The sequence below is a fragment of the Triturus cristatus genome, chromosome 7 (assembly GCF_964204655.1).
Source record: "Triturus cristatus chromosome 7, aTriCri1.1, whole genome shotgun sequence".
Lineage (NCBI taxonomy): Eukaryota > Metazoa > Chordata > Amphibia > Caudata > Salamandridae > Triturus > Triturus cristatus.
The window spans coordinates 1,017,737,606-1,017,763,761 of record NC_140590.1 but is presented as its reverse complement, the minus strand read 5'-3'; the positions used below and the strand labels follow the sequence as shown (position 1 = coordinate 1,017,763,761).

The 26,156-nt window shown below is 46.7% G+C and overlaps 1 protein-coding gene across 2 annotated transcripts in view; it reads left to right on the top strand.

Annotated features, from left to right (window-relative positions):
- AFF4 (ALF transcription elongation factor 4) overlaps nucleotides 1-26,156 on the top strand; it is an 862,537-nt gene that overhangs the window by 583,130 nt on the left and 253,251 nt on the right. For both annotated transcript variants that reach the window (XM_085618067.1, XM_085618066.1), the window contains exon 16: nucleotides 13,781-13,878. In XM_085618067.1, coding sequence (XP_085474193.1) covers nucleotides 13,781-13,878 — 98 coding nt within the window. The remainder of the gene's footprint in view (nucleotides 1-13,780; nucleotides 13,879-26,156) is intronic.

Genomic DNA, 26,156 nt, shown 5'->3' with positions numbered 1-26,156 from the left:
GTGCCTCTGGCTTTTGGCGCATAACTCCTAGTCAGTTATGAACTCAAAGGTGATTCGGGAACCCAAAGTTGTATTTTGGCGAACACCAGAAGTAGTCTTGGAGGTCCTGCCCAAAGTAGAGGGCGTAGACCAGTTTCTGCTTAATCTGAACCCCTTACTTCCATTTAATGAAGCCCTGACACACACCCTTCTGGGCAGCTAGTCGAAGCTCTATTCCTGTCCCCCCACTGAACAGCCATGTTGCTAGACACCACAGACTGCTGCCAGGTGACCCCCGATTTCTTGATGTAGCACCGTCTGTATACTAGAATGTTTGGTGGTTGAGGCTTAAATCAGTGGGATGAATCCTTATTCTTTCCCTGCAGCGACTCCTGAAAACAAATTGTGGCACTCAGGAAGTAGATGTTTTCCTTGGTCAGGCTAGCCCTCCGGTCAGTCATTGGCTGCTGCTTGCTGGAGAGATTTACCCATGCTTTATGGACTTGTTGCCAGAAGTTCCTGGGGAATTTCGTGCCAATTTGTATCAAACCATCCAGGATGGTCTGGATGCCACAAAGTACATCATCCACTCTGGAGTAGATACTAAGGACTGCCTGGTCAGAGCAGTTGGCACTAGCGTTTTGCTTCAGCAGCACTGTTGGATGAGGTCGCCAGGCTTCTCTGTGAATGTGCAGGTCTCTTTTATGGACAAGGCATTTGTTGTCTCTTGCCTTTTGCTGAAAAGGCTGATTCAGAATTAAAGCCTTTTAAAGGAAGCCAGGCCATGGTTATTTCTATGGACCTTTCTACTTCTGCATGACAGTATCTTCAACAGTTTCGCCATTTTCAAAAACTACACCAGGGGGCTGACATGCTCATCGTGCCAAGGCCTGCTACCCCTGCAGCAGACACTCCAGTCCTTTTGGGTTCAAGTCAGGGATCAAGCAGACCAAGTCCAGGCCACCACGGGCAATATACGTTCCAGCCCCCCATCCCACGAAAAGAGCACCTGTCTATCTTGCTTTAAGGGGGTGCTGGTTCCTTTGGCTAAAGGAGCCGTAGTGAGGGTCCTGGTGCAGAAATTAGGGACTGGCTGTTCCTCCCTCTATTTCCTTGTGCAGAAAGAATGAGACTTTCGTTATATTTTAGACCTACACCCTCTGAATGCCTTGCAGAAGGACAAATGCAAGATGGTCATGCTGGCCCAGGTTCTGTCTGCACCAGATCCAGGTGACTGGATGGTGGCTTTGAAGCTGCAGGGCACCTACTTTCATGTATCTGTCCTGCAGTTCCAAAGATGCTACTTGCAGTGATAGGTGAGCCAGGAGCATTATTGCAAAGAGCTCTTTTTTGGCTGCCTATCACCAGTTTTTCAAATGTTTTGGGACTCGCGCGCTGATAATCTTGAACACAAACACTGGGATACTACTTTCCAGTGCCCAGACTATGTTTATGACCCCTAAAAATATTGAAATTGGTTTAAAACCTGCTTGGCACTAAAAATGTTTCTGTAAGCACAGGTGCAGAAATACACCCATATTATTTAAAGTTGAATGCCACTTGTTGTCTGCAGCACCTGTGCCATCCCTTACAGTGCCCCTAAAATGGCTTCAGGTCTTTCCTGTGTATCCTGACTGCAGCAGCTTGAGCCCTGCTACACACTTGTTGATCACACCTTTTACAAGAAGAAAACCTGATTTTGAATATTAAATAAGTGTCCCCTAAGCTAATCAAGGTGTCCAGAAGATAGGGTGCATATTATTGAAGAGTGAACTGTGTGACTCTACAAATGGCATGTTCCCCTAGTGACTTGACCCTAAACGTTGTCACTGTCAAGGCTGATACTGGCCCATAGGAAAAGTCTAAGTATAGATTATGCAGATCAATTTTCAGAGACTTATGTTCATGTTTAATGAAAAAACAATCTAATGCTAAAGTTGGATTTTTATAAAATGTATATTGAAAATGTAATTTTTAGCGAATTACCTTAACCTTGCTTGATACTGCTGGTGGCTAATTTGCTTCATCACTCCAGCAACTGCCCAGTCTTTCTGTGACCTAAATTAGGTGTGAAAACTGCTCTCATAGCAGAAATAATGGGGTGGGAGTAGGAAGGGGGTTTTCCTCTGGATAACATCCAGTGGGATGGGTCCAGGAACCTGAATGACTTCTAAGTTAACTTGAAACTTCCAGTCACAAGTAAATGTCACGTGGCACAGCCCCAGCCTTTGTCCCCATAATCAGGCTGGCAGTTAACCGAGTGGGAGGGAAGCTTCCCACAGGCTAGGGTAAGTCAAAACCCTGTTTGGGTATAGTTTAGTAACAATTTCCATGAGCATTCTTAGGAGCAAAGCACTTGCCCATAGTATTGAATACCTTATTCAGATATAAGACTAATCAGTGCAATAACCCATAACTTAGATCATAATACATTTTATTCATATGCCGATAGTGTACAATTCAAGAACATTTTCTAAAAGATTTACACATCATTGAGTGTAGGTAGTTGCTCCAGGTGGAACGTGCGTACAGAAAAGGTGCTCAAGTGTAAAGGAGTGTGAAGCAAGAAGAGACTTCAGAGTAGTGACATAAAGGGGAGAACATTAATATTTTTAAACAACTGGACTGGTTATTAATCACGTCCTATCAGGCCTGGCCACGTAAACAGCAACAATTCAATTACAGTTTACATTTACGCAATGATAGACTCTTGCGTTGCACGTTTTTTTGGGGATGAATATGGGGTCCAGGCAAAAAATAGGGGCGTTGACGTTTCGACCCGTCTTGTGGCCGCGAGGGTAATTCGAACCTCGGCCTTGCGGGTCTTCCTCAGGACAGGGTGGAGCAACCTGATTAGATATAGGACTAAGTCACATACCCGCCAGAGACATGCAGGTAGTGGATTTCTACTGAATAGGGGTCCATGAAATGTTTATGGGCCAAGGTGCACTTCCGCCGGTAAATGCTTTTCAAGGCAGTAGCCTTAATCTTACTCGAGATCGTAATGTGAAACGATCCCTGTAAAGAGTCGACCGTCAATATAGCCGTAAAAGCCGGTTCATTAGCTTACGTATACATGCGAATGTCTCCCTCATTCGGTGCGAAACGTCGCCGCCCCTATTTTTTGCCTGGACCCCATATTCATCCCCAAATAAACGTGCAACGCAAGAGTCTATCATTGCGTAAATGTAAACTGTAATTGAATTGTTGCTTACTGTTTACGTGGCCAGGCCTGATAGGACGGTGATTATTATTTTTAAACAACTGGACTGGTTATTAATGTTCTCCCCTTTATGTCACTACTCTGAAGTCTCTTCTTGCTTCACACTCCTTTACACTTGAGCACCTTTTTTGTACGCACGTTCCACCTGGAGCAACTACCTACACTCAATGATAAGTGTATATCTTTTTGAAAATGTTCTTGAATTGTACACTATCGGCATATGAATAAAATGTGTTATGATCTAAGTTATGGGTTATTGCACTAATTAGTTTTATATCTGAATAAGGTATTCAATACTATGAGCAGGTGCTTTGCTCCTAAGAATGCTCATGGAAATTGTTACTAAACTATACCCAAACAGGGTTTTGACTTATGATTTTGTAAAGAAGGTTTAGGACCACTGTATTTTGTATTATATTGTACCCAGGTCCACGATCATTTCAGGGTTACCCCATTTTTGTAATGGCCTCCCACAGGCTAGGGGCACCATTTTATTTTGATTAATACATAATCTTTATTTAAATAGTGTACCTTTTTCTTTTCTCAGCCCCCAAATAGCAGCAACAATTTTTCGTGATTAGTTCAGCGAGGTATTAATCTAGCACCTGGACTACTCATACCTTAAATTCGTGATCTTCCCAAAAGATTTAAATATATGTGCTTGGCCTGTATCTTGGAACCTTAGATACAGGATCGACCAAAGGTCAAAAGTAAGCGACACAACGGTTTCTTTGTAGCTTCCCCATAACAAGATTTTTCTGTTGAGGATCACTTTTCACTGATGGTTGCATTAGCGATGGGAACTTGGAGAAGTTTACAGAATTTTTGACTTTCAATGTGTTGCAAAGTGTCCCTCTTAAAGTGGTCATCCAAATTTTTCTTTTTTTTTTTTTAAACTAACCTGCTGGTAATCTTGAACTCTGGACACTACTGTCCAGGGCACAGTAAATGTGCTCAGATCAATAAAACATGTCGAAATTGGCTTACAATATAATTGGCACAGTTAATTTTCCTACAAGGCCATAGCACATGGTGTAGTAATACACCCATAGTATGGAAAGTTAAATGTCACTTGTGGACTGTAGCACCAATTAGGTCATCCACTACAGTGATAGTGAAACCTGACTTCAGGCCTACCTTGTGTAAACTGACAGCAGTAGATTTAACCCTGCTGCCCAAGCCTGTCAAGATCACGCTTCTGACAGATAGGAAAACCTGATTTTAAATATTATAGAAGTCCACCATAAGTGCACCTTGATGCCTATATGGTGAGGTAAATAATATTCTGATGGATACGTCTGCCTGTAGATTCCTCACCTTTTGAATACACCCTGCTCCAGCATTCTGCTGAAATTTTCCTAGCTCTCCCACATAGACTACGTCATAGCACGGTTCCGCTTGCGACTCCGTATGACGTCATCGGAGCCATAAGAAGACCTCGTCGGCGTGCTGACGTCAGTTCCCTTTTTTCCATGCCATCAACACTCCATTTTCTTGGTGATTACTTTTTTAAAGTATTCAGATATGGCAACTTCTAAGAAGCCTGGATTCAAGCCCTGCAGGGAGTGTGGCGGTCACATGTCGATGACTGATGATTGCCTTTGGTGTTTGTCTTCTGGCCACGACGTCGAAGGGTGTCGAAGCTGCAGGAAGTTGAATCCGAAAGCTCTAAAAGAACGTGAAGCTAAACTCTTCATGGCCAAAACAAAAAAGGAGAAGAGGGCTCAAACGTGCAAAGTTGTCGTCTTCGCACACTTCGAAGTCAAAAAGTCGAAGAAGAGGCATGGTTATCGGCGCCGTTCGTGTCAAAGTCCTGTAGCAATCTCCCCAGGAACAGATGATTAGTCCCAAAACCCTCTCCTCTAAGTCAGGGACAGGTGAAAACAACTGCCTCCAAATTCGGCAAGGGGGAAAGGGGAAGTGGAAGACAAAACAAGAGAGACTGCCTCGGGACTCTGTTTCTTCTTCTGGATTTCTGGTCTATTTTGATTCCTGCAATGAATGACAACAATTGGTTTTTTCCCTATCTAGAACCCTGCATAGTAATATTTTCCCTATCTAACTACTCTTAACTTTTTATGCCAGAGGACTAGCTCCTGTCTTATTAGTTCTGTCTTTGATCATTTGATCAGTTTGTTTGGGTCTCAGAGCGAGATTAAATTTGAGAAAAATTGGTGAGTTTGTGGCTGGACAGTCTTTCACACTATTAAATAGTTTTGCAGTTCTCTATTAGGTCTTTTCTTAAATAGCCCTTGAAGATTTAGTTCTGAAAAGCTTCTCAAGTCTTTTTATTTCTAGGAATTAATTACGGAAATAAGCGTTGCCTTTAACTTCTTCTCTGCAAAATCCTGCCAACCTTTATGACACTGTAGACAAAACACTCTTACTTATAACTATTGAAAAGGCTTCTCTTCACAGAAGACTCTTCTCCTCAGCTGTCCTTGTCAAACTCTGCAATGCACTTTCCTCAGATACTGGACACTGCTTTTAAGGTAAACTGGCTGACTGATAGCGCGATAACTTGCTGACTGGAATAGCGCTGAAATTCAAGAAATTGAAAACCTAAAGAAATATTCTAGCAAAATACACAAGAAAATGCCTCCAGTACTTTCCTCAAGATGCTTCAGCTGAAGTTCAGGATACATGCCCGCTACAGACTTAATCTCCTCAGTCTGTTCACTGAGCGCTGAAGATAAACGTCCGTTTCGGGTTGCTTCACAGTTGAAGTGCGCCGCATGAAGCTCGCGCAGGCGCATTGGACACAAAGAGAGTCTCGAGTCGGGAAACAACTAGACCGAGAACTCTCTAACGAAGTGGGACATTGGCCTGGATTTGAGGAAGTGGAAACTTAGTCCAAGTAAAATGGATTTAAGAGTAGTCTTCCAAGTGGGACCCAGCTTTATCCAACGCAGATATTTCATTGAGGATAACTTCTCAGGATAACATAGTGTTTTCTCCATTTCAATGTATGCGCAGGTCATTGGCGTTATGACAGTTCGTCGAAGAACAAGGCATTGAGGTCGCCTTCTCCAGGTCAGCGACTTCGAAGGAAAGACTTTGCCATCTCCTACCCCACGGGCGACGCCGATTTATTCCCCGGCTCCTAGGTCGCCGGCGTCGAGGGGCTCTTCGACGCCTAAAGGTTCTGCAACGCCCAGGAGGTCTCCGCCCAGGGAGTCTTCTCCTGTTCATGTGGCTTCGTCTGTGCGGGCGCCGTCTCCACCGGCTCCGCAACTTCCCGTACAGCCTCAGGTGATACCTGTTCAGGAAGGTACGGATCCATATCCTCCTTTTCCTGGTCCTTGAACGGATCCTACGCATTTTTTAAATGCGATGTTTGGCATGTTTGCCAGGGCCTCCAATCCAACTGGTGCGCCTTTGGGCCCGGTGGGAACATTGGCCATTAATTTGGGTGTACCTCACCAGTATGCCCAGGTCCCCTTCGTACCATTCATGCCAACGACTCTGGCTTGGCATTTTCCGTCGCCAAGGTCTTCCACTACGGTTCCTCGGACTCCTTCGGCTGTCGAGTCGGCGCCGCCTCTGATTCGATCGCTTGATCCTGCAGGTCCTCCATCGACGCCGATGCCGGCCCCGCGTCTGGCTCCGCCAACGCAGATTCCGAAGCAGCGCTTTAGGAGGAATGCGCAGAGGCTGCTTGAAGAGGAGGAATATAGACAGGAACAGGAGGAGGGAGAAATTGTCGACTGTGGATGAGTTTGAAGATTTGCAGGAGGCCAGTGGGTTGGATACTTCCCCTGAGTATGAACTCTCATCTCCAAAGGCTGGGATATCACAGGATGTTGCTCCTTATGTTGTAAGAAAAGCAGCGGAGTTACTTGACCTGCAGTTACCTTCAGCTGAGATAAAATCTAACATTCTAACTGAGGTTCTTAATATAGCTTTTACAGTTTGAGCCTCTTCTGCCCTTCAATGAGGCCTTGACAGAATCTATTTTTGAAGTCTGGCAAAGACCCTTGACTGCTCTAGCCGTTTCCAGGTCTATTGCGAGAAGGTAGAAGCCAGCTCCTGGGGATCGTGCGTTTCTTTCAACTCATCCATCACCTGAAAGCTTGGTGGTCCAAGCTTCTTGCTTGAAAGAATCATCTGGTTCCTTCCCTACCATCTCGGGGGATAGGTATTCTAAAAAAAAATTGGAGCAGGCGGCAAAGAAAGTATTTTCATCTGCAAGTATGCCATTGAAATCCACTAATGCTACCTTTTTACTTGAGGGATATATCCATGCTCTTATGGATCTGTCAAACAGCTAGCCCCAAAGTTGCCCGAGGATAATCGGGGTAATTTCCTGGAAGCACTTTCTGACAGGCTGCAACCCGTCAAGTTATAGTCCGGTTTGGACATGGCTCCTGATGTTCAGGCAACCCTGTTGGATTTGCCATTTGATGGTACGAGACTTTTTGGCACTAAAGCTGACTCTGTCTTACAACGCTTTAAGGATAGCAGAGCGACTGCAAGATCTCTGGGCCTTCAAACGTAGTCTAGAGGATACGGCTACAAGCGGTATCGTGGATTTGGAAGGGCAGCTTCTTTTCGTGGCCGCCAACAACCTCCGCAGAGCCAGCAGCAGAACCCTTTGTACAAATCGTATAGGGGTAAAAATAGTGGCCGTCTTTGAAGAGCCGCTCGGCAGCAGTCCTCCTCCTCCCCTCCTTCCACCGTTGGTTCCTCAGGAAAGCAACTCAAGATCCCCAATCTTAGAGCATGTTGGTCCTGTAGGGGGTTGGGTGTCCCACTTTCTACAAGATTGGAAATCGATTACTTCAGACCGTTGGGTTTTAAATCTTGTAGAGAATGGGTACACCCTCCCTTTTTTAGAGTTTCCTCCTCCTTACCCTTCTCGCCAGGGTTGGTGTAGAGAGGACCATTTGCTGCCTTTGCAGCAGGAGGTTCTTTCCTTGCTACAGAAAGGTGCGATAGAGGTGGTTCCAGAGCAGGAAAAGGGGTCAGGGGTGCTACTCCTGGTATTTCCTGATCCCCAAAAAGGATGGTCGGTTGAGACCGATCCTGGATCTCAGGATTTTGAATCTTTACCCCAGAAAAGAAAAGTTCAAAATGTTGACCTTGGCTCAGATTCTTATGGCGCTGCAACAGGAAGACTGGATGGTGTCCATCGATCTGCAGGATGCGTATTTTCATCTTCCCATCCTGAAGTCGCATCGGAAGTACCTCCCAGTTCACGGTAGGATTTCAGCACTACCAGTTTGCGGTCCTTCCGTTCGGTCTAACTTCCGCACCTAGAGTATTTACGAAGGTGATGGCAGTGGTAGCAGCAGTTCTCAGAACGTCAGGGGTTCCTATTTTCCACTTTCGGGACGACTGGTTTTTGAAAGCAGAGTCTATTTAGTTGGTGTTGCGCCACTTGCATGCAGCAACTCAACTGTTGTTCAACTTGGGTTTCTCGATAAATATACCCAAATCTCACCTGGTGCCTTCTCAGCGCAGCCTGTTCATAGGGGCAATACTGGACACTTCTGTGTGTCTAGCTTACCCTCCTCCGCAGAAGATTCTCGACATTCAGGAGATGATCCCTTTGTTTCACGATGGAACAGTTGTTCCAGTCCTGAAGGTTCTCTGCCTGCTCGGTCTGTTTGCTTCCTGCATACTGTTGGTCAGTCATGCACGCTGGCACTTGAGGGCACTCCGGTGGTGCCTCCGCAGGCAGTGGTATCAACTCAACGGAGATCTCTGGGAGAAGGTCAGAATCTCCAGAGAAGTTGCAGCGGAGCTGACTTGGTGGGGAGTGCAGGGCAATCTGTCTCAGGGAAAGCCCTTTCAGCCTCCTCCACCGGTGGCCACAGTGATCACGGATGCCTCCACTTTAGGGTGGGGGGCTCATCTGGGGGATCTGGGGGTCAAAGGTCTTTGGTCTCAAGAGGAACGGTTGCTTCACATCAACCTTCTGTAATTGCAGGCGATACGTTTGGCACTAAAGGCTTTCCTTCCTTCCCTTCACGCTAGTCAGTTCAGGTCCTGATGGACAACACTACCGCGATGTGGTACATCAACAAGCAGGGAGGTGTAGGGTCGTATCGCCTCTGTCGAGAGGCTCTGCGACTCTGGACCTGGGCTCAGGGACATCAGATTTGTGTGTTTGCAACTCTTCTAGCCGGTGTGCTGAAGGTTAATGCGAACAGTCTCAGTCGGCATTACTCTGCCGATCATGAGTTGCGGCTTCATCCGGAGGTGGACCATCACATCTTTGAGATGTGGGGATCCCTTTGGTTGGAACTGTTTGCCACTCAAGAGAACGCGCACTGCCCTTATTTCTGCAGTTTCCAGTATGTGATGCAGGGAGCGCTGAGGGACGCTTTTCAATTGGATTGGAGCTCGCAACTCCTTTACCCGTTTCCTCGGGTTCTGAGGAAGATTTGCCAAGACCGGGCCCAAGTCATATTGATCGCTCTGGATTGGCCAAGAAGGGTGTGGTACACAGATCTTCTTCACCTCTCATCGCACCCACCGCTCATTCTCCCTTTCGGGGCAGACCTCCTCTTGCAATCGCAGGGGCAGGTTCTACACCCCCACCTCCAGAACCTGCACCTTCATGCCTGGAGATTGACCGGGGCAACCTGAGTTCCTTCTCTCTCCCACAGGATGTGGTGGATGTCATTTTCTCATCCAGGAGGCACTCCACCAAATCTGTGTATTCCTCCAGGTTGTCCAAATTTGTAAAGTGGTGTGGAGGGAGTACCATTGATCCATTAAATGCTCGTTTGTCTGACGTACTGAGTTTCTCTCTTTCCTTGGCCCAGCAGGGTTGTGCTGTGGCTACAGTTAAAGGTTATTTGTTTGCTTTATCTGCTTTTATTTGTTTGCCGGATCAGCCGTCTTTATTCAAATCTCCTGTAGTTATGAGGTTCATTAAGGGCCTTACAAATACATTTCCTCCCACTCCTTTCATTATGCCTCAGTGGGATTTAATACTTGTTCTTACCTTTTTAATGGGTTCTCCACTTGAGCCTCTTCATAGTTGTCCTTTGAGGCTTCTCTCTTTTAAACTGTTTTCTTGATTGCCATTACCTCGGCCAGGAGGGTAAGTGAACTTCAGGCTCTTAGTTCTAAACCTCCGTTCTTGTCCATTCATGCAGATAACTTGGTTCTTAGGACCAGGGTTGCTTTCCTTCCTAAGGTGGTTACTCCTTTCCATTTGGGACAGTCCATTACCTCACCTACCTTCTATTCAACCCCCTCACCCTTCCAAGGAGGAGGAGAGACTTCATCGCTTGGATCCTAAAACAGCCATCTGCTTTTATTTGGACAGAATAAAGGATCCGAGACTGGACGATCAGCTCTTTGTGGGCTACGTTGGGCGAATGAAAGGCAAGGCTATGCACAAGCGGGCTCTCTCCAGGTGGATCATCTTGTGCATCAAGATCTGCTACGCCTTGGCCAAGTAGGACCCGCCTGAAGTTTAACAGAGCTCATTCTACTAGAACTAAGTCATCGTCTTCTGCTTTGGCTAGAGGTGTTCCTGGTTTTGATTTTTGTAAAGCAGCAACTTGGGCCTCCCTCAATACTTTTGCGAAGCATTACTGATTGGTTTCAGAGGTTAGAAGGGACGGCCATTTTGCTTGTTCTGTTCTGCAAAATGTTTTGGTCTAGTCAGGTGGACACCCTCCTCCGGGAGAGGCACGGCTTTGGGATTCTATTCAAAAAGTAAGGAATCCACAGGCTTACTTACCTTTGGTAACGCTTTTTCTGGTGGATGCAGTATCTGCCTGTGGATTCCTCACTGTTCCACCCTCCTCCCTGTTGTCCACCTGTTTCTACCAAAAAATGCGTTGACTGTTTGACATGAATGTTTTTAATATGTCTTTTTCATGCTTATACTTTAATAGTGGAAAGTGTTTGGTCTGTTGCCCTTTTTCCATGCTTTTATTGGTTATGCATTTGTATATATATTTGGTATACTGTGTATACGTGTGAAAATGTGTTGGTCCGCCCATTTGCCTCGAAGGCACAGAAAAAATGGGTGGAACTGACATCAGCACGCCGACTAGGTCTTCTTATGGCTCCGATTACCTCATACGGAGTCGCGAGCGGAGCCGTGCTATTATGATGTCCTCGTCAACGTGGGAGAGCAAGGAAAGAATTTCCACGGAATGCTGGCACAGGGGGTATTCAAAAGGTGAGGAATCCACAGGCAGATCGTGTATCCTCCAGAAAAAGCGTTACCTGAGGTAAGTAACTTGTTCTTTAAGAGCGTAACATGTTATATTAGGGATGACATGTTCCCACAGTGGCTAGGCCCAAAATGACATTAACTGGTCAAGCTGCAGCTGGCACAAGGAAAAGTCAAAGTATAGATTGTACACTTTCATTTAAAAATTTTGGCCTGTACCAATTAGACTCCATTCAAAGTCTTGTTCTGTATTGTATAAAAATTCAGACTAATGATGAAGTTATTTATTTTATTTTTTTATAAAATATATTGGCAATGCAACTATTAGAAAGTCACCTTTAACATGCCTGAAATTGCTGAAGGTTAATTTGGATTAGCTCTCCAGCAACTGCTCAGCTATTGCTTGGCCCGAATTAGTCATGAAAGAGCCTGTGTACTGCTGCCACAGCAGCAGCAGAAATAATGGCCTGAGATTGGGGAGGTTTTATCTTCCTAGAAGGATGACCAGTTTGGGTGGATCCAGGAATTGAATTTACTTCAAAGGAGCCTTTCCTGTCACGAGTAAATGTAGGGTGACACCTGGGAGGGCCCCAGGTTTTGTCCCCCTCGTCAGGCTGGCAATTCACTTACGCGACAAAGTACATGTTTGTTTATGAATTTAAACGTACAAAACAATAATATTTGCAGTTTGATAGATCCGTAAGCCAAAACTAGCTACCTGGCTATTAAAAAATCTGAACATGGCAACTGTGTACTGGGGCATTGAAGGCTTGGGCTCTGTCATATTGGCTTCACCTATGGTTGGCACTCAAAGCAAAAAACGTAAAAACTAGACCTAAAGACTAGATGGTGGAATCATTTGTAACATGTGATCATAGGCTAGTTTCTAGATCAAAACTAATATATGTTAGTAACTAGTTTTAGTGTACATGGATAATTTATGAACATGTGTACAAATGGGAGTAAAATCTGAAATTCAGCTGTTTGACAGAGGCTGACCATGGAAGGTGAAAATGCCTATAGTGGCCAGTTCTTAACCTGGTATCGGGGGCCCAATAGGCTGTTTAAGATAGTGCTTTAAAAACGCATACATGTAACACTTTATTTGACAGAAGGATTTGCCAATAAATCTTAAAATACTTAGAAGATAGGCTCTTACTCGATCCCATGGTGGACAAGGCCATCTCACTTACATACAAAAAGCTAATAAATAACACTCCAGATCCGTTGGGACCGTTACCAGAGGCCTGGGAATCCGACATTGGACTCCGTGAGGATGACTGGGCGGAGGCCCTACAGAGCCCCAGAGAAATGGTGGTGAGGGCACGATTCCGCCTGGTTCAGCTCCGGATTCTTAATTGTTCCTATGCCCCTAGGACAGTGCAGCATCGCATTGGGTTTTGTGGGTCTGACAAGTGTATGAGGGGATGCAATGAGACTGGGACGTTCTTTCACATGCTGTGGGCGTGTCCTCTGGTACAGAGTTATTGGGAAGCCATTGCGCAGGTTATATCTGAGGTGGTGGGCTCCGAGGTCCCGGTGGATGCCAGATGGTTTATCCTGGGAGTGACAGGGGAGGTAGTGTGGCCCAAATGGGCTACTATCTGGCTCGCGCTGGCGGGGGTGGTGGCAAAATGAAATGTAGCCAGACTGTGGGGGGCTATGGAGGTTCCTTCGATAGACTGACAAACATTTATAAAGCGCACTTATGCCGTGGCGTCTTGGCGCTGGGCTGGAAAAAGGATCTCGACTGGTGTTAGCGAGCTGAACAGGTTGTGTATTGGAGTAGAGGGTGCCCGCGTAAATGGGGTTTCGCTCGCATGGGTGCCGGGGGTTTCAGTGGTTAACCGGGAGTGCCACGGATTATCGAACTAAGGGTACTGCACAGGATGAATACTGCCATATAACTGTTCGGCTGACTCACTGCAATGTATATTGTCTCACTGAATGGAAAGCTTTTATTTCTGTTAATAAAAAATACTTCACTCCCTCTAAAAATGCCTACAGGTGATGAATGCCGAAACAACTGAGTGTCACCCATGCAGTCATAAACAGACACCTGGCAAAAGATCTATCAGAATGCATGTTTTGTGCCCACACTAGTTAAGATTAAATGTTTCAAGGACGCTCCTAGTAGCTCAAAAGAACCTCGCCTGCAGCCGAAAGTCGTACGTTTTTATAGCAAGTGTCTTGTGTTCCTCTCAGTTTTCCTGTTAATTATATTCAACTTGTTTGTTTGTATATGTATTGTGGTTCTTCCACTTTGAGTGGGTTGCTGCAAATTTCAATAATATGAATGATCCTATCATGTGATTAGGAACTGCTAAAGAGAATACAAATATTTGTCATAATTTAATTATTTTCAAGTAAAAGGTTGTGTTGCCACAGCATTCATGAAATGGCTTTGTAAGAGAAATATTTATCATTGTTTTTAGGAAAAAGCTTCAAGCAACTCAGCAAGTTATCCTCCCATAGCTATCCCACCACCAGACAGTTCAAAATCACGGCGAGCCAGGATGACCTTTGAAGACCGGTAACATAACCTGCAAATTAGGCTTTTTGTGATCTTACCAAATAGGGGTGATTTCAGATTTCACTGGCTGTTAAATACATTAGTAAGACATGTTGGGGTCTTTGTTTTAAAGTCTTGTTCCAAGTACTTGTTTAATTGCCGTCCATTCTTTGTCCGTTCCATTTCCTTCCCCCACCTCTTCAGAGTTGTAGCGCTTTGTGAAGAGGCAGGTACTATCTCACTATGTTTCCTTGACAATCTGAACTGGCTGAATGGGGAAAAACTATACCAGACTGGTGGGTTTGTGGATAGAGTCTGGCCTGAAAGGTCTCAGGGAATCCTCAGCTTAACTACTAAATGGGGGGGGCATCAGAATTTTGCACTAGTACGTACTTGATTTTTGACTGGATAAGATTTGAATGCCTCTGTTGGTGCTATGGTCCTGTTATTAAAACCTGTTAAAAAGATGCCTCTATCTCCCACTCTGGCCCTGTTGGTAAGAGAAAGGACAAACAAGCAGTCTCAGTGGGAATGGTTTTGTTATACCAAAATGGTTTACACCGCCTTTGGTTTTTGTGAACATTTGTCAAACCTTTGCTGTTTCAATGTTCTGTATTAATGTCTGGCAATGCTAGAAGAAAGGTCCACTATTGTGTCGAACAAAAATAATTGTATGTTAGAGGCATGTGTGCTGTAGATACACATGCTTTGCATACTCCTGCCATCTAGTGTTGGGTCTGGATGTTTGCAAGTTGTTTTTTCTTTGAAGAAATCTTTCGAGTCGTGAGGTTAGATCACTCCTCTGCTTGGTAATAGTGCGTATGAGCATCGACTCCATTGTTAGTTTTCTTTCTGCCATTGGGTTCGGACGTGTATTGCAGCGCTACAGTTCAAGACCTTTTTTCGGGATCCTTTCGTTGTACAATCCACTCTACCATCATTTGTTTGGAACGGGGTTTCCATTCCTCGCATATTGAAATTTGGAAGACTTCACACATCGGGTCGAAACACCCCAACTGCGGCCTTCGGGCTTAGCCTGTCCGGGTTACCTTCTACTCAATACCAACTTAATCGATGAAATCCACTGAAGGAACTGACTCCTTTTTAGGTCTCGCCTGACCCAGCGCATGCGCTGGTCTGGCGAGACTTATTGAGAGGGCTCCAAAAAGTGCTACCAGGCCAGCATAGAGCTACAGTGCATGTGTGCGGGTGCCGCGCTTTACCACGATTACTTTCACTTGCATGGCCGCTTTGATGTTTGATCGCGATTGCGATCACTTTCACTTTCGCGACCACACGGACGCTTTGCATAGCCAATAGGTCTCGCTTTTGGGACCTTATAAGTATTTAGTTATGCAACTGTTGCATGGCTAAACACTTATAAGGTCCCAAAGGCGAGACCTATTGGCTATGCCAATGCTTGTTTAAATTTTGCCCTCTGTGCCACTCCAAGAACCCGCACGCCGACCTTCACAAAGTCTGCAATCTGTGCTTAACTCTGGAACACAAGACTGTGACGCCAGCAGGTCATTTTGATCTAAAAAAGACCTTGCGAGACGATCACGCTCGACGTAGAGACATGCAGAGGCAGTACACGGAAGAACCCCCCCCCCCCACAAACTCTTCCGTCGGGAAGATATCACGCAACAACAAGAAGACATGGAAGTCTGCTGCCGAAGAAGAGGAGGCCTTGTCTGTTCAAAATTCTATCTCTGAACTTGAAATCGATCTGGAGTTTCATGAATCCCAGCTGGTCAAGGTGCTGTGAGGACCCAACCCCCTTTTGCCCACACCAAAACCTACTTCAATCAAACAAAAGTCTGATAGGCCACCACTACTGTCTTGCCATGGTAGGGACAGAGACTGTGCTTCGAACGCCCCGCCCTACAGCTCAGACCCAAAAACACAAATAAAGCCTTCCGGCTCTGCCTGAGCCGGCACAGCGCCCCCTCCGTACCGAAAGAGAAGACCGCTTCGGTTTTGAAAGGTTTGGCACCGAAACATAAATCTGCTCCTCCAGCACTTCTGAAGCCCAGTCTAACAACCATGCAAAAAAGACTTGATCTAAAACAAAAGAAAATACATATTCATCCAGAGACTGAATGCATTATAACAAAACCTGCGCCAGTACCATCTTCCAAAAGGATAACTTGGTGTTCGAGGCATATGAGCTGCAGATTACACACTTTTGCATAGATCGCCATCTGGTGTTGGGCCCGGATGTTTGCAGTTTGTTTTTCCTCTTGGAAAGTCTTTGGAAGTCATGAGGTTGGTGACTCCTCCTTTGGATCGTATTGCGCATGGGCTTCGGCTCCATCCTCAGATTGTTATTTTCCGCCATCGGGCTCCAATGTGATCTTCGAGCTCCGGTTCCGAACAGCTTCCAGTTCGACGATCGACACGCAATCCTCACCCCAATTTGCGGTATTGTTTCGATCACGATCTCTTCAATCAATGCGCCTTCTCATCGACACAAACCTTCGGTTCCAGTCGTCGTCGACGGTGGCCTTCGGGCCTACCCAGGCTCCGGTCCCGGCTCATGGAAAGAACTCCATTTAAAAAGTGCCCTCGATGTGGGTCCAAATTTCCCCACACCGTTCTTCATGAGGTATGCAACCTTTGCCTCTCCCCAGAACACGAGGCTCGAGACTGTCCAGCCTGTAAGTCATTCCGATCCAAAAAGACTATTCGGGACCGAAGAGCTGGAAGGAACATGGCACACACCTCGACGTCCATTCCAGTTGACATCTTCGGAGAAGACATCGACGATCCGGAACATCATCGTACCGAAGAGGACCTCGTCGGCGCTTCCGAGGCCGACGAGTCAGATGTGGAGGACATCACCCCGGCGCAGAGGGTCGTGAGTACCAATCTACCCCCTCCCACACCCAAAAAGGCTTCGGTCACGCTTTCACCTCCGGGTCTAGGCAAGACCAGAGACACTGCTTCACACACCCCACCTTCGGGCCCGGTGAAGAAGCAAAGTAAGCCTTCCGGCGGCTTGGACTTGAGCCAGCCTGCCAGCGGTGCCGAGAAACACACTTCGGCACCGAAAAAGAAGACTGCCTCCACCTTGACACCGAGCTCCGCACCAAAGCCCTCTGGGTCGAAACCCAGCCCTTCGGCACCAACGCCATCTTCGGTGCCGACCAAACCACACAAGGCCACCGACACTTCCAAGCCGAAGCCCATCTCGGCGCCGACCAAGAGACCGGAGGGTCCCAAGCCGGGTTCTAAACATCACCCCGGCACGGAAAAACCTAAAAAATCATCGGCCCCGACGCCTTCGGCGCCGACGGACCAAATTACCTCACCAGAGCTATTTACACCGGATCCCTTGCAAAAAACTCTCACCAAGGATCCAAAAACTGGACATTTGACACTCTACTAAGAAGAGACATTTGGAGAAGCCTGCTCCGCCACCTCCAAAGAGGATGGACTCTGCTACCTCTCCGTTCAGAATACCTTCTCCTCCTCCTCCACCTCCTCCTCCTTCCCCACCTCCACCCCCACCTCATCGTTCTCCTACTCCGTCTCCAGACGATGATGATCACGGGGACCCATATTATGATACAGGGGATGTGCCACAAGATCCCACCCCTACAGGATCTCCAGATCCATGGGACGATTACCATATACCAGATATCCCCAACGTCCCACAAGACAATATTTACCCTTCTAGACCATCTCCACCAGAAGATTCATTAGGGTTTAACGATCTTCTGCAAAGAGCAGCACATTATCATAGGGTGGACATGCATAATGACCCTGTGGAGGAAGATTTCCTCCTAGACACATTCGATACTACACAGAGGTCCACCTCCATACTGCCCATGCTCAAAGGGGTGGTGAAGCATGCGGCAGAAGTTTTTAAAGACCCAGTTAGAGCCCGTGTCCTTAACCTACGTATCGAAAAGAAGTACAAACCTGCTCCCTCAGTTCTCTCTTACATCAGAGGACCAGCGCCACCAGATTCCTTAGTGGTCTCTACGGCACGTAAAAGGGCAAACTCACAAGCGTCAGGTGATGCACCACCGCCTGACAAGGAGTCAAAACTGCTAGATGCTTCAGGCAAACGCACAGCATCGCAGGCCGCCAACATATGGCGTATAGCAAACACTCATGCACTGCTTGCCAGATATGACAGGGCTCATTATGACGAATTAGAGAGCCTAATGCAACAGCTCCCTAAAAATTATAAAAGTAAAGCCAACAAGTTAATTCAAGAGGGTAAATAAATCACAAACACCTCTATACGTTGTGCCCTAGATGCAGCAGACACAGCCTCCAGGGCCATTACCACCAGCGTCCTTCTCCGTCGTCATGCTTGGTTAAGGGTATCTGGGTTTAAACCAAAAGTACAAGCCTCCATCCTTAACCATCCCTTTGACCAGGAACATCTTTTCGGGCCAAAGGTGGATGAGGCCTTAGAAAAGATGAAAAAGGACACGGATACCGCAAAATCCATGGGGGCCTTACAGTCTCACCCACCCAGACGCTCCTTTCGCCGCTCATCCTTTCGGAGTGCATCCAGAGGCTACTCCTCAGACACAGCATCCACATCGTACAAGTCCCCTACTCAGACCACCTTTACAAAAGGTTACCAAAGAGGCGGCTATAGGGGTAACAACAACAAGGGCAGAGGCAAAACAAACAACGCCCGTTCTGCCACACCTACTACCCAATAATGACTTCTTTCCCCCCCCCCCCCCAGACCATTCCATTCCAGTCGGGGGCAGACTCACAAATTTCCTTCATGTCTGGGAGGCCATCACCTTAGACAAATGGGTGACCCAAATAATTCGGTCCTGATACTGCCTGGAATTAACATCTACCCCCCCAAACATTCCACCCAGGCAACGCCCAATGTCACAAGAACATTCGACATTGCTAAAGCAGGAGGTAATCTCCCTCCTACAAAAACAGGCAATAGAACACGTTCCTGTCAATCAACAAAATTTGGGGGTCTACTATTTTCTAATACCAAAAAGGGACGAGACTCTACGACCTATTCTAGATCTCCGACCCCTAAACACATACATACACTCAGACCATTTTCACATGGTAACGCTTCAGCAGGTACTTCCGCTCCTCTCCCAGAACAACTTTCTCACCACACTGGACTTGAAAGACGCATACTTCCACATTCCAGTACAAAGTACCTCAGATTTGTAGTGGACGGACAACACTACCAATTCAAAGTGCTCCCATTCGGAGTCACAACAGCACCACGGGTATTCACCAAGTGCCTAGCAGTGGTGGCGGCACACCTCAGAAGACAGCACATTCACGTCTTCCCATACTTGGACGATTGGCTGATAAAACCCACTTCATACAACCAATGTGTACACCACACCGCTACCACAATCCAACTACTTCACCAACTAGGCTTCACGGTGAACCACCAAAAGTCCCAGCTAACACCATCCCACATAAAACAATACCTCGGTGCCACCATAGACACCTCAAAGGCAATAGCCTACCCCAATCCGGCCAGGATTGCAAGCATTCAGGCTTTGCGACAAAAATTCATACCTCAACACTCCCTTCCAGCACGAGTGTTTATGCAACTGATAGGGATGATGGCCTCTTGCATTTTTATAGTGCCCCACGCAAGACTCCAGATGCGTCCACTCCAAGAGTGCTTAGCACACCAATGGAACCAGGCCCGGGGCAACTGACAGATCTGGTGTTGGTAGATGGTCGCACCCATCGCTCTCTGCAGTGGTGGAACACCACAAACCTTTCCAAAGGTCGACCGTTCCTGGACCCGGTTCCCCAAATAATACTAACAACGGACGCATCGCTCTACGGCTGGGGAGCTCATCTATTACACCTCACAGTGCAGATTGCTGGAGTTACTAGCAATCTTTCTAGCCCTGAAATCTTTTCATACACAGATTTCAGGCAAGGCAGTCCTCATTCGCACAGACATGACGGCCATGTATTATATTCAAAAACAAGGCGGCACACACACTCCACACCTCTCTCAATTAGCACAGACCATATGGAGATGGGCAATTCCCCACAAAATCTTTCTCCTAGCTCGACATGTCCCAGGAGTCCAAAACACCGTGGCAGATCTGCTCAGCAGACAGACACAACAGATCCACGAGTGGGAACTTCACCCACAGGTTCTTCATCCGTTCTTTCAAATGTGGGGGCATCCGCACATAGACCTCTTCGCCACCCACGAAAACACAAAATGCCCAAGCTTCGCCGCCAGATACCCACACCCATTGTCCAAAGGAAATGCGATATGGATGAACTGGTCAGGCAAATTTGCGTACGCTTTTCCGCCCCTCCCACTCATTCCATTAGTGGTGCGAAAGCTACAACAGCACTCCCTCACACTGATCCTAGTAGCTCCAACGTGGGCCAGACAACCGTGGTACACCACGTTGCTGGAACTCTCGGTAGTACCACACCAAAAGCTACACCTCTCACCATGCCTCCTATCCCAGAACCATGAAGAGATCAGGCAGCCGGACCCAGCTCAGCTCAACCTTGCGATCTGGCTCCCGAAATCCTAGAATTCGGGTACCTAAACCTTCCCCCTGACTGTATGAACGTCATCAGAGAAGCTAGACGCCCTACCACTAGAGCCTGCTACGCTGCCAAGTGGAAAAGATTTGTTGTTTATTGCCATAACAACACAATCAATCCTCTACACGTGTCTATACAACACATCATATGCTACTTACTCCACCTACAAAGGTGTAATCTAGCCTATACATACATTCGGCTACACCTCGCAGCAATTGCAGCTTACTTACAAAACAGGCAGCACCTATCGCTTTTCAGAGTACCTGCCATTAAAGCCTTCATGGAAGGCCTCAAAAGAATAATTCCCCCCAGAGTACCACTCTCACCTGTATGGAACTTAAATATCGTTCTCACAAGGCTGATGAGGCCTCCCTTCGAACCTTTGCATAAATGCGAACTGCAATTCCTCACATGGAAAACAGCTTTCCTTGTAGCCATCACTTCCCTTAGAAGGGTCAGTGAGATACAAGCACTTACCATACAAGAACCTTTTCTTCAAATGCACCAGAACAAGGTTGTTCTCCGTACCAACCCAAAATTCCTACCTAAAGTCATTTCCCCTTTTCACCTAAATCAATCTGTAGAATTACCAGTATTTTTCTCGCAACCTCAGACCGTTGCAGAAAGGGCTCTGCACACGCTAGATGTCAACCGAGCCTTACTTTACTATATCCAGAGAACACAACCTTTCCGAAAGACCAAACAACTGTTTGTCTCTTTCTCTCCACCACACAAGGGCAACCCCATCTCAAAATCAGGGATAGCTAGGTGGATTGTAAAATGCATCCAGATTTGCTACCACAAAGCAAAACGGACGCTTTCCGTTCCCCCTAAAGCCCATTCTACACGGAAGATAAGGGCTTCCATGGCATTTCTAGGGAACATCCCACTAGATGATATCTGCAAAGCAGCTAGATGGTCAACACCGCACACCTTCACAAAACATTACTGTGTAGATGTGCAAACCAAGCAACAAGCTAGTGTGGGCCAGGCTGTACTAAAAACACTATTTCAAACCACTGCAACAGATACCGGTGGTCGCCGCTAAGGTTGGGAACTGCTATATGGTCTATGCAAAAGTGTGTAATCTGCAGCTCATATGCCTCGAACGGAATATGCTACTTACCATTATGCATCTGTTCTTGGCATATAGAGCTGCAGATCTACACACCCATCCGCCTCCCCGGCTACCTGCATCTGTTCCAGTCTATCTTATTTAGATATAACACACATGGGTTTCTAAACTGTTATTACTACGCTCCATCTTTCCCTGCTGGCGAAAAACAATCCGAGGATGGAGCCGAAGCCCATGCGCAATACGATCCAAAGGAGGAGTCACCGACCTCGTGACTTCCAAAGACTTTCCAAGAGGAAAAACAAACTGCAAACATCCGGGCCCAACACCAGATGGCGATCAATGCAAAAGTGTGTAGATCTGCAGCTCTACATGCCAAGAACAGATGCATACTGGTAAGTAGCATATTCCTCCTACAAGACACTGGATATAAGATACCTTTGAAAAAGAACATAGCTACCAGTCCCATGCACCCTATTCCTCCTTCACCAGCAACACATTCACCTTATACCCTTGATACCTTCACCTCCTAGCCCTCTGAACATTACTGCTCGGGGATCTCCTCACATAGATCCAGATGCAGATATAGGTGATGACCGTAGGTATGAAGCACCTCCAAAACCTGGCAGGATTATGATATAGACTCGATCCTGATCTTTATTGTGCAAAACACTCACCTCCTGATAACCCCTCATATCAGGAGCTCATAGCCTGGGCAGCTGCGTATCATGGGGTCACTTCACACAAAGAAGCCTTAGAAGAAGACTTTTTATTTTAAACCTTAGGGACTACATACAAAACATCTCAATCTCTTCCGATGTTAAAGGGCATAATGCGCCATGCAGAGGATATTTTTAAGGCACTGCACGTGCATGCATTATTTCTTCTAGGGTGGACCACAAAGTACAGACCCCCACCATCTGAGTCAGTTTTTATTAGAGGTCAGCTTCCACCAGACTCATTGGTTGTGTCCAGTGCTCACAATAGAGCAAACTCACAAACCACAGCTGATGCACCACCTCCTGACAGAAAGTCAAAGTTGATAGATGCCTCAGGCACAAGAGTTGCTGCCCAATAGCCAATACACAGGGACTTCTTGCCAGATACGACAGAGCTCACTAGGATGAGATGGAGGAATTACTCCAATATCTCCCAGAGGAGCAAAATAAAAAGGGACCGGATTTAGTGCATAAGGTGTGCATTAGATGCTGCTGACGCTGCTGACACTGCTGCCAGAGGGATTAATACTAGCACCCTCTTAAGGAGGCACGCCTGGCTGCGTATCTCTGGTTTTAAACCAGAAGTTCAACAGACCTTATTAAATGTTCCTTTTGATAAACCACATCCCTTCAGCCCACAAGTAGAAAAAGCCTTAGAGAAGATAAAAAAAAAGACATGGCAGTGGCTAAATCCATAGGAACACTTCATACATCTTCCAATTGAGGCTCCTTTCACTGCTCTTTTACAGAGGAGGCTCAAAAACCACTTCCACAGATGCCTCCACATTTTCATAAAGGCCACAAAATCAGTTCCCTCCTCCTAGAGGATTTTACAGGGGCAGCTATAGGAGTAACCATTCCAATTGTCAGGACAAAGGTGCACAACCCGTACCTCCCTATCTGCCATCAAACAGTGACTCCATAATCATTCCCCCGATCACCCTACAACTGTCTGGGGTTGACTACAGCAGTTTCTTCCCACTGGCAGTCAATAACATCCGGCAAGTGAGTGTTGTACATTATCCAACTTGGTTATTGCCTGGAGCCCACCAGCAATTCTCCCAGTATTCCACCTTGTGCACTCTGGAACATCAACAACTACTCAAACAGGAAATACAAGCTCTATAAATAAAAGGAGCTTTAGAGCCAGTTCCAATACAACATCAAGGGTTACCTCTTTGTATTTTTTAATTCCCAAAAAGGACGAGATTCTTAAGGCTTTTATAGATCAATCAATCGGGTTTATATAGCGCGCTACTCACCCGTGATGGTCTCAAGGTGCTGGGGGGGCGGGGGGTGGCTGCTGATCAGTCGAATCGCCAGGTCTTGAGGTCCTTCCTGAACGTGTTAAGGGTCGGGGAGCATCTGATGTTCACCGGTTGCTCGTTTCAGGTGTTGGCTGCGATGGCGGAAAAAGCTCTCCCGCCGGCTCAGTTCCTGCGGATGCTGGGGACCTCTGCCAGGGCGAGGCCGGTGAAGTGGAGGTTCATCTTGGGTACGTGGAAGGATACTCTCTCGTTGAGGTATTTGGGTCCGATGTTGTGGAGGGATTTGTAGGCGTGGGTGAGGAGTTTGAAGGTGACCCTCTTCTCGACGGGGCGGCAGTGGAGGCCTCTTGGTGATAGGTCATGTGCTCATGGCATGGTGTCCCGAGGACGAGTCTGGCTGCGGCGTTCTGGATGGTCTGAAGTCTGTGCAGAAGAGTTTTGTTGATTCCGGCATAGAGGGCGTTGCCGTAGTCCAGTCTGCTGGTGATGAGTGCATGGATGATGGTCCTTCTGCAGTCTTAAGGAGGATGCGAAGGCAGTTGAAACGGTGTTGATCTGGCGGTTCATGGAGAGGGAGGAGTCAAGGATGATGCTGAGGTTCTGTGTGTGGTGTGTAGGGGCGGGTGGGCTCCAGACGTGGAGGGCCACCAGGCGTTCCCGGTGGAGGTGCGGGGGCCGAGGATGAGGACCTCGGTCTTGTCTGAGTTTAGCTTCAGGCAGCTGTCCTTCATCCAGGCTGCCACGTTCTTCATACCTTCCTGGTAACAGAGTCTGGTGTCTTCGGGATTCTTCGTGAGCGAGAGGATGAGCTGGGTGTCGTCGGCGTAGGATACGATGCTGAGCCCATACTGTCTGATGATGGCGGAGAGGGGGCCGTGTAGATGTTGAAGAGCGTGGGGCTGAGTGATGATCCTTGGGGTACTCCGCAGTTGATTTCCGTGGGTTTGGAGAGGAAGGGAGGGAGTCGGATCCTCTGAGTTCTGCTAGAGAGGAAGGATTGGATCCAGTCGAGGGCGGCTCCTTGTATTCCCGCGTTGTGCTGTCTGGCTGCGAGAGTACGATGTGAAACTGTGTCGAAGGCTGCGGAGAGGTCTAGAAGGATAAGGGCCGCGGTGTGTCCCTGGTCAAGTAGTATGCGGATGTCGACGGTGGCGGCGAGGTGGGCTGTCTCGGTGATATGGTTGCTGCAGAATCCAGACTGGGAGGCGTCAAGGGTGGAGTTCTATTCTATGAAGACGGTCAGCTGTGCGTTCACAAGATCTAAGGCTTTTAAACCTTTTCATACTATCAGAACACTTCCCTATGGTCACACTTCAACAAGTACTTCCATTTCTACAGCAAGGAAACTTCATGTCCACACTGGATTTATAGGATGGATTCTTTCACATCCCTATTCACCCAGAACATCGCAAATACCTCTGGTTTTTCATAGCAGGAAACCATTATTAATTCAATGTCCTCACATTTAGAGTCACTACTGTACCCAGAGCATTCACCAATGCTTAGCAGTTCATCTAAGAAGACAACAAATTCATGGCTTCCCATATCTGGATGATTGGCTTTTAAAAACCATTATACTCCGTATGTGTCAACACACTCGGACTACCATAAATCCCCATCAGCTGGGATTCACAATCAATGCTCAAAAATCCCATCTTCAACCGTCAGTTTCAACCATTACTAGGAGCTATGATCAACAAATGGGTCTAGCCTATCCAAATGCAGCCTGGATGCAAAATCTTCAAACACTGCTACCACAATTTCAAAGCAATTCGTATCGAACAATGAAAACCTTTCATGTGACTTCTAGGGATTGTGGTATCATGCATTGCAACAACAGCTAACAGTTCAGGGTCTCTGGGACGCCAAACACCAGAATCTCCACATCAGCTACATAGAGCTTCAAGCTGTTCACCTAGCGCTGAAAGCATTTCTAGCTCGCCATATAGGGAAGAGTGCCCTAGTCCAGACGGACAATATGACAGCCATGTACTATATATAAAAACAGGGGAGGAAATACTCTGTACTGTTGTCACGCCTCTCTCCGACAATTGGGTGTCTGGCAATACATTACAATCCACCTGCTAGCTGAACACCTTCCAGGGATGGACAGAGACTTTGCCGCCCTCCTCCGCTACAGGATACAGCAACAAGTCCACAAGTGGGAGCTACATCCAGAGTCGTCCTCCCTTACTTCCACAAATGGGGGTTTCCACAAATAGACCTTTGTGACAACACAAAACCACTGTAGGAAGCTAGCTCTGTATATACTATATCAAAATTAGGTGTAGTGTGCACAGAGTCCAGTGGAACCCCAAAGGTAGGCAGAGGTGAAAGTAGATAGCACCTTACTCTCTATTTGTGGCAGTGTGGGCGAGCAGAAAAAGCTTAATCAGTAGAGGGTCGTGTTAAGCATTTGTTGTACACACTCGGGCAGCAAATGATGTTACATACTCACACTGAACTTACTTTTTCTATTCAGTGTGATATGCCTAGATATCACACTCTGACATTTCTAAGAGAAAAGGTAAGTAAATCAGTTTTTGTACATTTGCAGTTTTTCAGTGTTTCATACAAACCAATTCCACACTTGAAATAATTTGCAAGGAAAACAGTCAAAGCAATCCTATGGGAGGAAATGAAGTTATCTGTTTGCAGTCAAGTACAAGTTTGTTGGAGTTGGTATTCTGG